The sequence below is a fragment of the Seriola lalandi genome, unplaced genomic scaffold, assembly GCF_002814215.2.
Source record: "Seriola lalandi dorsalis isolate HSWRI2012SDOR001 ecotype SW California unplaced genomic scaffold, Sedor1 jcf7180002054959, whole genome shotgun sequence".
NCBI classification, from domain to species: domain Eukaryota; kingdom Metazoa; phylum Chordata; class Actinopteri; order Carangiformes; family Carangidae; genus Seriola; species Seriola lalandi.
In genome coordinates this window covers 717,274-731,347 of record NW_019525510.1, presented here as the reverse complement: position 1 = coordinate 731,347, position 14,074 = coordinate 717,274, and the positions used below count along the sequence as shown (strand labels likewise).

Sequence of the window (14,074 nt, the reverse complement as noted above, 5' to 3'; positions counted from 1 at the left end):
GCACAGTTAACATTTTACGAGGAAAAGTCAGGTCTTTTGCTACCATCATAGACAGCGCTCAACCACCAAAGGTCATTATTTTTACGATATTGTATGTAAAAGAAAAAACAAAATGACATATAGTCCCCGCAAAGGCATGCAGAGACCATTCCCTCTCAGTAATGCCACAGTGTCTGTTGGACCCAAACCGCTAATCCTGTTCCTGCAGGTCAGCTAAATTGCCAAACAGATAATACAGAACACTGGCTGCTCTTTTATGTGTCAGGGAGAGTAGCAAAGGGGCACTGTGACATTTTAAAGTTTGCAATTGGTGCCAGGACAACAACTCATCAGAAGTGGCCAAAGTCGCAGTATCTCTTTTAGTAAAAATGCCATGACATCCTTTAAGAGGGAGATAATTAAAGATAGAGAAAAAGAAGGAGGAGGAATGTGGCTAAAATCAGGTGTAATACATTTCTCTCCTCATCTTGACACGCCTGAAAAACATATCTTGCTTTATCTGTTTCTCTTTCAGAATTCAGACTCATGCTTCTGCTCTCAACCCTGAACGGCCGCCACACTTTGATTTGCCTCACAGTATTTTGTTAAAGTCATGAATAGTCTTTCTTTCTGTCTTATTCTTTTTCTCACATTGCTATACAACTCACTTTCACACACACACACACACACACACACACACACACACACACACACACACACACACAAACAATTAACAATCTGTCTCAGTCTTCACACATACTGATCATCCAAAGACATTGAAGTATGCACTTTTACACACAATAGATACATTCATGCACAGACAGACATCAGAACATGCCTCCCTCAACAAGGGTCATTTAGTCAGACAGTGTCCTAGTTTTAGCTGAATCCTGGTGGGAGTGTGAAAGAAAAACTGGCACTGGTTACCACAACACACACAAGACAGCTAGTCAGAGAGGGAGAGAGAGGGAGAGCGGCTCTCATCCAGCTATTCAACCCAACTGCAGCTCTTTTGAAATATGATATGGAATGAGATGGAGGGAAAGACACTGATAGACAGAGAGATAGGAAGGGAGAGGTGGAGACACAGCAGCTCACAACAAACACATTGGAGTAGATGCAGTATGAAGAAATAAGAGAAGCTGCAACATCTGTCTTCATAAAGTCCAGATAATAAATAGTAATAATTTAACAAACCTGTCAAATGAATCATCACAGTGTTTATTTTAGGAGCTAAAAGGTACTCTTGTGCACGGGTACTCTTGTGCACCAATATATACACATATATACTGTATATATAATATACAATATAATCATTTTTATATATATATATATATATAAGCCTTATGCAATTTAGTTTGTGTCATAGCTTTTTATTTTCATACCAAACACCTTGAAGCACTTAAAATGAATGAAACAGATGGAAGCACAGTGCGAGAGAAACAAGAAGTCAATATATTATCTTAGTTCAACAGTCTTTAATGCACTGCAAGGCCTCCTTTACTCTCCATTACGTAAGCAATTTGTTATGTGGTTTCCAGTTTGTTAACTAATAATGTAGAGCAAAGCAATCTGTCATTTAGTGGTGACCTCTTAACTGCATTGAAGACAAGGATTTTTTCTGAATTTTCTGAGGTCTTTATTTTTAGCCAAAAGGGTTTGTACAATGGTAAAACTGAAAATTTGTCTCCCTCTTTTTTCTTTAGCTCTTTGTGGAGGCTATGTTTACGGTAAAACAGGGACTATTCTTTCACCTGGCTTTCCTGACTTCTACCCTAACTCTCTTAACTGCACCTGGACTATAGAAGTGTCTCATGGGAAAGGTAAGAACACACACACTCAGACATAATGGAAACACCCATCAATTTTGCTTGGAAAAAATATTGTTCTGATTTCTTTCTTCATTTGTTAATTAATGGGTTTATTAAACTAACTCTGTGTCCCATTCTGTGCATCTATCCATTTATTCATGCATCCATCTTCCCATCCATCCCTCCATTCATCTGTCCTTCCATTCATCCATGAATTTCAAGGAGTCCATCTCGTTTTCCACACTTTCCATCTGGAGGAGAACCATGACTACCTGTCCATCACTGAGGACGGGAATTTCCAGGTCCCAGTAGCTCGACTCACTGGCTCAGTGCTTCCCCCGAGTGTCAAAGCAGGACTCTATGGGAACTTCAGCGCTCAGCTACGATTTATATCAGATTTTTCCATGAGTTACGAAGGCTTTAATATTACTTTCTCAGGTAAGAACAATGGCACAGGGGCTGTATTTTTTTTTTTTTTTTTTTTTGGGATGTAGCGAACAATAAATCTGTCTAACTGTTTAGAGGATAGACTGAACCATAGTCATTTTAACCAGACACAGGCATAGATCTTTCTGATCTAGGACGACAGACAGAGGTAAACAATGGGAAAGGTTGTGTTACATAATTGTATTCTTGTATGTTAACATGGTACCTTACAAAGGCAGAGCGGTAACTAACAAGTTTGAAGTTGGAAGGCTCTTCACCAAACTTTAACGGTTATAAGCTTTTAAATAATAAAACCTAAAAAAGCATTATTATACTGTACTCTTAGCCCCATTTGGGACTGTCTCCCACGCAGTGGATGAGACAGTTCAGGAAGGTCTCATAAAATAGCTCAGGGAAATGGTTATGCTCTGCTCTTTAATGGAGGTGGAGCGATTAACTAGATGTGCATTTCCCTAACCGCTCAGTTACTCTTCATCCTTGAAGTCTTTTCTCTTGTATAACTGAAAATACTTGGAATAAAGCTCAAATCTTGCCTTTGTGTTGCTTGTTTTTTATGTTTTGTAATGTCACATCTTCATTTTATTGTGGTGTGCTATGCTATAATGGGCTCATTACTGAACCCTTCACACTTGAAAACCAAGTTTGACAAGCGATTCAAAGTTTACATTTATGCTTTATCAGATGTATTTTCAAAGAGTATTTTTCAGTTTTACAAAAGAAAAGACTTAAGGCAAGATGACGAACTGGTTAGTCTGGCAAATACATCTGACATCTGATACATCTGATTAGCTGCTCCACCTTCATTAGCACAGCCACTTCCCTGACCTATGGGACCTTCCAGGGTTGTCTTGCACACAGGGGATGAGCCAATGGGGCAATTGCACTTTTTGTTTTGAAAATCTAAATGGCGCAATGAAAATAATTTTGCAAATAAAATATATGTTGTAGTATTTTCTTCAGCGTTTTTGACTATTTAATGTATGAATTTCTAATTAATGAATAACATTAAACTAAAGAATTTAAAGATTAGTTTTATCTAATCACGTGACTTCCATTTGCTAAGCTGGGCAAGTGAAGTGAAGTTTTCTCCATTATGATCCGATTATGCCTTATTTATGTGGCTTGACAATTCATTTACCAAGATGTTGGAGTATCAAAACTGATCAATAACCTGATACAGAAACAGTTGGTAAATTAGCTTTTGCTAAGACTGTATCAGCAGCTAGCTGTAACTTGCTGGAGTGCAGTAAGTGCAGTTTGCATTTAACCTCTGTTTTCTAGTTCATACGAATATTACATGTTGGTTTTGTCTTCAAAAGTAATACATTTTAATGACATAATATACAGTAATGTATATCATATAGCAAAACACGGTCATGAAATGCTGGTCTTCAATAGTAGCACTAGCAGTATTGTGATTAATTGTGATTAAGATAACAGGAGTTTTTAACCATTAGGTTAAATTGTAATACATGACAGAACCACTTTTCGAGGTTCAAGTTTAACTGTAAATTTTTTAATGTAATTCATTTCTTTCTGTTAGCCCCAGTCTTGGTGAACTGAGTGACATTCACACAGTTCCTGTACATTTCGCATCGCTAGTCTTTTTTATTATGACTCCTCAACAATGTTATTTACCTCTCCTGGATGTATAGAGTATGACTTAGAGCCATGTGAGGATCCTGGTGTACCGGCGTTCAGCAGGAGGATGGGATTCAGGTTTCGAGTTGGTGACTCGCTGGCCTTCTCTTGTTTCCATGGCTACCGACTTGAGGGAGACAACAAGATCACTTGTCTGGGAGGAGGCAGACGAGTCTGGAGCAACACGCTACCACGATGTATAGGTAAGATAGTCAAGTAGACAGACTGACAAGTGCCCCAGTGAAAATGTAAAATAATTGAGACTGCACACAAAAAACACAAACAATACAAGATCAAGGTAATTTTTTTTCTTATTTCAGACACATAGTTGTTTACAGTTTAACTGACCTTGCCTTGTAAAACTTTCCTTTTGTGCACAACATTAGATAAAGCAATACTGCTGTATCGAGTATTTCTGCCTTCGATTCATATGGTTTGGAGTGGTTTATCTTGTGTGACAGTAACTATTAGCTTGTAAAATAAAACTTTCAAATGAAGTTCTTCACCATATCAATAAGCCCAGAGATAACATATCAGCATTTTCATGGTTGTACTTCACCAATATTTTATTGCTGACACAATGGCAATTTACTATTATTTGATTGGTTGACTATAGGATTTGACTTTTAGCAGGACATAATTTGCTAGTATTTGATGATTATCAGTAATTTATAAGTCCGACTGGTGACTGCTGGTAATTTTCAAGCCGTAAAAAGAGCAGACTGAAACTGCTATAATAGCATTATCTGTCAAGAGATCAGGCCTGACTAAGAGGAAACTGAGCGACAGCAGCTGGCAACATGCACTTGATTTATCTCTCTTTCTCTTTTTCTTTCTAAATGCCCCTCTCTTTAGCTCTCTGTCTCTTTCTAACTTTCTAACTGGTTCTCCTCCTCTCCCTCTGTATTTGGACAGTCCTATGGTAGATAATTAGGGCATTAGCTGTTTTATGAAAAGTGTTAATACTGTGTCTTTTTTTACTCCCCTTCTCCCTTTCCTAATTTCTCTCTGCATATTTTCAAAGGGCTCTTGTCTTGGTTCATCTGCTGTCTTCTCTTCTTTTCAAGCTCTCTCTTCATCCCTTTCTTCTCCTTCCTTTGCTATCCTCTTTTCTCTAACTCCCACTCTACAGTGCTGTCCTCACTCCACAAAAGAATTTCTGAAGAATTGCTGGTAGCATCCTTGAATTTATGCTCTTTATCTCCTGCCCTAATCTGCTTTAAAAACTACATAACATTTACAAAAATGTTGTTTTGGATTTCAGATTTGAGAAAGACTGCATCTTTTTTTTTCCATATTGTTCCACTCCGCCTTCTCTCTTGTCTATCTCATTACTTCCATTTCCTCTTTATCCCTTCTTAGCAGTGGTGGTCCTCCTCAGTGGGAGTTAAAAGCCTGCTCGGCTCGCTTCTTTTCTCCTCTCCTCATTTACATATGACAAAACTCTATTTGCACAAAGTACCACTTATTTGAATTCCTAAACTTTGATAGGCACTGCACCTGCTAGATAATTCTGTATAATTTGTAGGAAATACTTTTTTCTAACAAACTAATCCAGACCTGCTTTTATGCAGTGTTCTTCATTTTGCCCCCTTTTTTAATCTTTTCCATTTTATGTTTAATTGCTTTGCTTTTGTATGTATTTTGCTTTTTGTCATGCTTGATGTTATTGTGCTTTTAAGCTGCTTTATACTATATGGTTCATTATTATTATCATTTTTATCATGTCTGCTAAGTCGACTAAGGTTTGTGGTCATAAAGGACATGCATTTTTCTCTAATCTCTCTTTCTCATGTAGAATTATGAGTCTCTTCTTTTTTTTACACAACAAGCCAAACCAGATATTTTCACTGCTCAAAAATAATTAGGTAGTATTGCTGTGATTTTGATCCACAGTGTCTCTGTCCCCTTTTTTCTCTTGCTGTAGCTGAGTGTGGAGCCTCCTCACTAGGACCAGAAGGCGTTCTCCTCTCTCCGAATTTCCCTTCTAACTACGATAATAACCACGAGTGCATTTACCGCATCACTACTGAAAAGGGCAAAGGAATCAGGCTGAAAGCTGAGAGCTTCTTGTTGCAAGATGGAGACTATCTCAAGGCATGTATTCACACACACATACAAGGCATGTATTCACACACACACACACACACACACACACACACACACACACACACACACACACTCACACTCTCACTCACCCACTCACTCATGCAAATTCCCAATCAGGTGGTACAAATCCATAAATGCATAACTTACTTACTCAGACACAAATACATATGACACATACAGGATTATAACATAATCATAACCTGTCTATATGCAAAGTTTTTATATATATGCTTAAACAGATTGATGATATGGGTTTGGCTTATGTCAAGTAATGCTTGAAAAGTAAACAGAAGTTTAGTTGTAGATGTTGGCAGAACCATGAACCATGTGTCAAAACACAAACAAACTAACATATTTAGAGGATGTGGTCAGTGAAAACAAAAACAAAATTAAGGATTCCACTATATACAGCTATTTGCCTTTAAATAGCTTATAGTATATGGCAGGACTTGTTAGTTTTTAAATATTTTAAATATTGATATTTTTCATTCAGAGATATCAAAGTGTAAATAGTACAGCCAAAAGCATTTTACTTTAATATTCACAGCCACCTACATCTTTGGAGAGCATAATTGCAGATATAATTTAATGATATAAATAGAAGTATCAGAATATCCAGCCTCAACTTGAAACTTGACTTATGTATGTATTTTCTATTAATGTTAGCCACTTCATTACTTTCTTGTGCCTCCTATGAATTCATTCAATCGTTCATCAAGGGGTGCAGTTACCTGCATAATGCCAGACCAGTTCGAAATTGAACAAAAAATTCAGGGACGTTCATCTTTGTTTAGCACAAAGAAAGAACCACCTTGGATGTGAATTTCTCCTAGATATATTTATGTCCATACTCAGTTGTCATTTTTATGTTGCACTGCTGAGCCCAAAGTTTCTCAACACAATCCTCAAAGCCCATTCTGCAAGCTTTTGTTCCAGCCATGCACACCTGGTCCAATTAAGATGTCAGGGAATGTGTAGTCCTTAATTATATGAGGTGTACAAGAACAAGGCAGGAGTAAAAACACAAACGACAGGAAGGGCTTTGAATCCTTGGTTTACCCAGTATGTAGTTAAATTGTATTACCAAGGTTTGCCCTGGATGTTAGATGTGTTAAACATTGCTGTAAGAAGCAATAACATCCCTGCAGGGGTTTATAACCCATGTTCTCTATTAGTGCTCCTGCTGTATTAGCCATCCATGGCTCAATGAATACATGAGAAACAGAGCCACAACATGATCAGTCCTGCCTCTTTGAACCCTCTACACACTACAGTGTATTATTTTTTGGATTTGAAGGTTAACCTGTGTTTTTTTATGCACTTTTATACACATAAACAAAGTGGGAGAGGATACATATGAGCTCAAATTAGGGTTAAAGGTGTTAGGCGCTCAGTTTTAGATGCCCATGCTAACTCTGCTTCATGGCTCCTGTTGCTTGTGAAATTCAGCTGACAGACTTTGTGTCGTATATTCTTGACTGATCTTAAAAAGGCACACACGTGTCGCTTTTGTTGAGAAAGAGTGCAGTGCAGCAGTCTGCTGTGAGCAGGCCTACAGAGAAGAGGTTCCAGATAGCAGCGGTGCTGAAAGCCGCACTGACACGAGAGAGCAATGTTCAATTCCCATGTGGAAGTAGCAGTCTATGTTGTTTCTATTATACATGACCGTTCATCAAAGTTAACCTTGTTGTTATTATTTTAACGATGACAACAAAGATTATCTAATGTTGAGGAAGGACATTTTTTAACCCAAATCACATCTTTTCTTAAACCTAACCAAGTAATTTTTGTGCCTAAATCTAACCAAGCCGTGACTGTTATTATAGTAACCATGGTGACTTAGGCAGGTACGCCACTGTCGGTACAGTCTGTGTGTTATTATTGTAGCTATGAAAACCGAGGTCCGGTAAGCCTGGCTCTGTAGGGGTGCTATTTCAGTAGACACTCCTATGGATCATATCAGAGGGTTGAAAAAAATGACCTACATGGTTTTTCAACATTCATGACTATGGTTGGTTGTTAATTTGAGCCAGAGTTTGATCTGCAATATGTTATCATGGACTTTGAGTTGTCCCTATGCATGTATCAGGAATTTACTGAATTGTTTACATAGAATAAACTTAAATGTACATACTTGTGTATGTCTGAACTACAGAGAGAATTACAGATGTTCCCTAGGCTTCTAATTCCTCATAAGTCCTCTCTCGAGTGCGTGTGCCCACTTCAGTGTCAGTTAGGAGCAGCTGTGTGAGCTGTTTTACAATCTTGATGCTGTCCTACACACATCGTCTAAAACCGTTTCTATTCACAATGTCTCTTAGCGGTATTAGGCCTGAGGGCATGGTTAAGCCAGTATGTGGTTAGAGTGTATTATCAGTATTAGGCCTAAAGCATTGGCTGAGCCTGTCTGTGGTTAGATTGTGTTAGCAGGTTTCTCTCTGACTTTTAGAGACACTCAACATCATTGTAAAAGGTGGACATGTTCTCAGTGGAATAAGTATTAAAAAAGAAAATCCCCTTAAAGAGAGAAAAGTGTCATACAGACATAAACATGCTTAAATATTATATGTATATTTGAGAGGATGATGCTGGAATAACCAAGACTGGAGAGTAGAAAAAGACATTTGCTCTTTTTAAAATGATGACTCTGGTCTTCACAAGGCATTTGACATGGTATTTACTGTAATAAATTGATTCTTTATCAGAAAATAACAAGAACAGAGGAGCAGAATACGGAGAGTGACTAGAGATCACAAAAGTTAATGAGGATACTTTGGACTCTAACGTATCAGTCAAAAACCATAGGCCTGAAGACTGATTACAAGAATGACACATCACGTTCATTTAGGGCATACAACAATATTAGATTTTTGGCTTCAATTTAGTACTTTGGATCCAAATTACTGATAATGAATAACTTTATAAATTAGATTAAATGTAGGTGTTTCGATGTGCAGTTTATTCCAATACAGTGGTGTACTGTATGCATGATGTACAGACAGTACAATACAAAATACTATGACAATAATTCAACACATGTTGGACCATGTTAGTTAGACATGATCATTACTGTCTAAAGTATATGTTATTGTATGTATATGTATATATATAACACATGCAGGAATTGGATGAGGTTGGTTGTTGTGCTGCACAGACAGCTGTAATGATTATAGGAGCTTTTACAATATAAGAGGTTATAATACGCCCTCTGATCAGTGTTACTTCCTTAGGACAGACTGGATTCTACAGTGCAGTTGGATTGTAAAGTGACAAGATGGTCTGAGCACTTAAATGTTCACCCGAATATACATACTTTTAAGTATAGATAATAGTAGATAATAGATAATAGCAGAGATAATGTATACTTTTTGCTTGTTAAACTCTCAACCCAAACTTCAACATGTGGTTCACTATTTTTCCCCCAAGAATAATTGTCTCCCCATTGTCAGAAGTCCAACAGTTTTTGTAACTTGTATATAAGAGGCATTTCATCCGAAACTGAATGACAGTGGGTGCATGATGTGATGAAATTATCTGTACTATGGTCTTCCTATATGATGGTATTGAGCATTTATTAAGGTCAATGGCTAGAGATGTACAACATGTCTGTTAATTATGAAAACACAGTGCAAACTATAATGAACTGGAAGGAAAGCCCCAAAGTGCCACTTAGGCTAACAATTAGCATGCCGTTCCCCAGGCTAACAGCAACGGAGGTGATGTCTGTTGCTGCAGCTGAACACTCTGAATGAAAACCATTTGTTTCACAGTTCCAGCTTGCTTTGAGCTAAAATATCCTGTAACATATGAACCACCTCATTACAACCGCTTTCCCTAGAAAGGGCTAACCAAGTTCATTTCCCGTAAAAATTCGAACTAATACAGTGCTTGATCATATTTACTCAGATGTACACAAGAAGAAAGAAAGAGAGGGTGAGAAAGAAACAAATTGCGGTTGTGCAGGAATTGTTATGATAGTAGACGCTGTAGGAGAACAAGTGAGAGAGAGAAAGAGTCAAACAGACAGAGAGGGGTGGTAGATGGTGACATGTTGATTTATGAGCCGCAGGGCTTTTCATTAACCATATCGAGTTTTACTGAAACAGAGAGAGCAGGAGAAAAGGATAGAGAGAAAGCATTAGACAAACAGAAAGAAAGAAAGACAGACAGCGAGATGCAAAACAGGGTGACACTTATGTGACGAGAGGGATGTGGGGAGGCAGGCAGAGGGAAGGAAAATATAATTTAGGGGAGTAATGTTACAGATGCTGTGATATTGCTCTTATTTTTTTTTTAAACTTTTGCTCATTTTCACTCTGTCCTTTCCCATGTCATTTTATCCTCAAATTTATGTTTTCCATCATAACCTCACACTTAACACACTGTAGCTCCTGCTTTGGCTTCATGTGGAGGTGTCTCCTCTGACTGGCAATACTTGTAGAGCAAAAACAGTACATCGCCTTAGCCCTTTTTTCTTTGGCGTTCCTGCCACCTGCAAACCTGTCACCTCCAATCTGTGGAAATGTCCCTGGCTGCCAAATATAAGCATGAGCAGTTCACATTTATATCCCAGCTGTGAGGTAGTATTATGGGGTACTTCAGAGTACTAATTCGCCCCTTCAAACTGCCATCAAAAGTAGACAGCACTTCCCAAACTATTACATCCCTACTGGTCACATTAAAGCTGCATTCAAGAATGACAAGAAGACAGAAAGTGAACTCCAAAACAAGCCAGTCATAGTATCAAATACTTAGCTTACGCTTGATAAATTTCCCTTAAAATTTTAAACATCATCCAGAAATCTGTTGCATAATCCTCTACTCTGCTATTGCTCTCTCAGGATATTGCAAACAATGCCCTCAATAAAATATGCCAAAATATGGCAAGGTACACAGCTTCCATTTGTTAATCGCACAGTTCTCTTTGGTGTTTTTATGTTAGCTTACTTTCGTTCCAAACAACAAATGTAATGTGTTTACAGAGCTAGCAACAAAACTGTGTATTAAGTCATGTTTTGGAGAAAACAAAAGTACTTAGAACATAGCAAGGGGACATTTTGTAACTGCATGTGCTGCAGTAGTGATGTGTGCACATCAACCCTTCAGCTGGATGCTGTTACACTGTGTCATTTGTTGCCAAGTTGGAAAGATCTTTCTGGCAGCCAGTACTCTACCCTCCGTATCTCCTTGTCTCATAGCACTCATTTGAAATAAATGACTTCTAGCTGTTTTGTCTGTTGTTTGTGTTGCCAGCAACAGGTTCATAATCACAATGCAAACGATGAGAAGGAAAAAATTGCTAGGAGATCAAAAAGTAAGCTCGTGTCAAGAGAGCCAAAAATGCTATCATTTTCATCAATTTCATAATTCTTTCAAATGGAATAGAGAAAAAACTGATCAACAAAGGAAATACAAACTCAGTCCTGCACTACGAAACTAGTCCAGTGATGCAGTTATGCTGTGAAAATCAAATTTATATCTAGATGTAACCCTGGCCTCGCTTCCTTCCGTTCACGCTCCTGCTATTTTCATCTCCCCTAATATGCAGCATCACAAACCAAATCATACTTGCACATTGACTTGCTGTTTTGAACAGTATTTAGTTATCAGTAGAGAACATGCATACTGCGGCTTCTAGCTTTTACTGATTGTTTCAAGGAAACACACTGTATTACTCTTTGATTTCCTCTGTTGACCATTCTCTAGAAACATAACTTTTCAAAATATAAACAAAAATTTGGAACACTTATCACAGCTGGAGACATCCTCAACTGTGAATAAGCTACTTTTTATTTTTCATCGAGGGCTGCAATATCCTCTCTGCCAATGCTCAAATCAAAGTGATACTCGAATCTCCTGCTTCCCACAGGTGCTAGACAACGATTAAATTGGTAAAACTGCAAATAAGTTTGTACAGCAGTCTCATTCCACTACATTTAACTGTGGCAAACATCATTTCAAGTAAGGTAACCAATTTATTTACCTACCATGAAAGCCCTCAACTTTTTGTTTACTCGCTTTTTGCATAAAAATCTTGACGGTTTAGCGTAAAAAGGGGAGGCTTCATCAGTTGTGCTGACTGTTATAGACCCCCTTAACAACTCACTTGTGACTTCAGCAACTTTCATGTGATGTTTGAGGCTCTATCTTTGTGGTGCTTCACAAAATCCACGCTGATGCAAAGCTGAGAAAAGTGGCTTTTTCCTGAGGCTCAGTGAGGTTTTTTGCCACATTTGCATTGTTTGGTATTTTGGTGAGTCACAGCAGAGGCAATATAGCAGTATACCCTGCAAGTTTTGCATCCAGTATTCCAGACCGGGTTAGCAGTGCACTGTGCACCCATGTTCTGTGATATTCTCATTACTTACATTGGTAGATTTGTGCTCATATAAACCTCTACAAAACCACACAAACTCTTTTAGTTCATTTTTTTTATTCATGATCTGCGTTCCTGTTCCTGTGTGTTGATTTACAGGTATATGATGGAGAGAACACCTCATCCCGTCTCCTTGGAAACTTCACACATGATGCCATGGTGGGTCATGTCATCAATAGTACGTCCAATCACTTGTGGCTGGAGTTCAACAGCAACGCCTCTGGAACCAATCAGGGCTTTCGCCTCACATATACAAGTGAGTTATCATTCAGAAATTATGACTTTGGATGAACTGATTGGAAACTGGGCAGCAATATAGATTGTTTTCTTTCTATATTGTTGTAGAGGGTTTGTTCAAGTTCACACAAACTCTCTCAATCTCTCTACAACACATACACACAGATGCACACACAGATGCGCACACACTTTTTCACATGCACACAAACAGTAATTTCCTAAAATCTGAGTAGCTCATCATGAAGCTCCTTGTAAGGAGATGTTTTAATTGAAAAGTAGAGTGGTAGTGATTGTGTTAGATTGTACTCATGGATATACCCTGCGTCTGCCCTGTGCCCCAGTCAAATGAATTTTGAGTGCTACGTACCAGACCAAAATATGTGTCATGTACTACAAAGACTTTAGAGAGTCCTTCTCTGTCAGCTAATAACCAAGCTATTTCATTCACTTCTGACAGCTGAAAGGAGGCCAACAGTCAGTTTAACAAACAATTTCTGATAAAGGTGGAGACCAAAGTGCAACAGTAGTTTACCAACCGTACAGGGAATGGAAATGAGCATGTGAATACTTGAAACACATACAGATGCACCCTCTCTCTTTCTCTCTTTCTCTCTCATTCCCTCTCATTCCCTCTCTCTCTCTCTCTCTCTCTCTCTTATACACACTCTCTCTCTTTCCTTCTCTCACTCTCTTGCTCTCTCTCTTTCTATGTCACACACACACACACACCCACACCTTAATGGCTTCAAAGAGAGTCTGTTAAGAAGGCAAGACCAGCTGCTGTGTAAGTCAAAGAGGCTATTAGAGGAGCATTTATCTGCAAGTCATTAAAAGAAGGTGAGAAAGTGACAGATCTGGAGTGGAAGAGCGGCTGGACAGAGGGACAAACGGATGAAGGTAGATGGTATATAGATTCTAGATGGATGCACGGTATGTCAGCTAAACCATTAGACAGCCGTTAATCTGCAAGTCATTAAACTGGATAAGGTGACACCTTCTGCAAAGTTCTGCTACAATGGATGAGGTGATGGATAGATAAGAGAGATTGATAGAAGGTTTAAACAGGAGAAAGAAGAGAGAAGCATCTGATCAAGAGAGGCAGTGATGGTTTCTTAAGTAGGGTCAGGGACTGATAAAACAGCTTTAATAGTGCACAGTGTTAAAACTGTTTTAATAGAGTAATAACGATTCAAACATCTGTTCAAGATATTAACTAGAAAGGTTGACAGAAGTGAGATGCATCTGTTTTACTGAAATGGATGTAGCAAGGGAGAGATAGTTGTACACAAACCTCAAAAAACTGGTGACTGCTCCCTTAGAAAGTTGCTGGCTGTGTAAAAGGTGTTGCAGGGTAAATTGTGATTGGACAATGTGTATGATTTAGTCTCCTGATTCTCTTCAGAAATATTAAAAGCTCAATTGATCACAAGAACATTTGACATATCATTCAATTTATTTGAATAACATAAAATCT

General features: G+C 38.2%; 1 protein-coding gene across 1 annotated transcript in view; it reads left to right on the top strand.

Moving 5' to 3' along the window:
* The window catches only part of LOC111645918 (CUB and sushi domain-containing protein 1-like), a 282,987-nt gene that overhangs the window by 158,052 nt on the left and 110,861 nt on the right, over window positions 1-14,074 (top strand). The window contains exons 19-23 of the mRNA XM_087170782.1: window positions 1,686-1,802; window positions 2,013-2,228; window positions 3,893-4,081; window positions 5,806-5,975; window positions 12,463-12,619. Coding sequence (XP_087026908.1) covers window positions 1,686-1,802; window positions 2,013-2,228; window positions 3,893-4,081; window positions 5,806-5,975; window positions 12,463-12,619 — 849 coding nt within the window. The remainder of the gene's footprint in view (window positions 1-1,685; window positions 1,803-2,012; window positions 2,229-3,892; window positions 4,082-5,805; window positions 5,976-12,462; window positions 12,620-14,074) is intronic.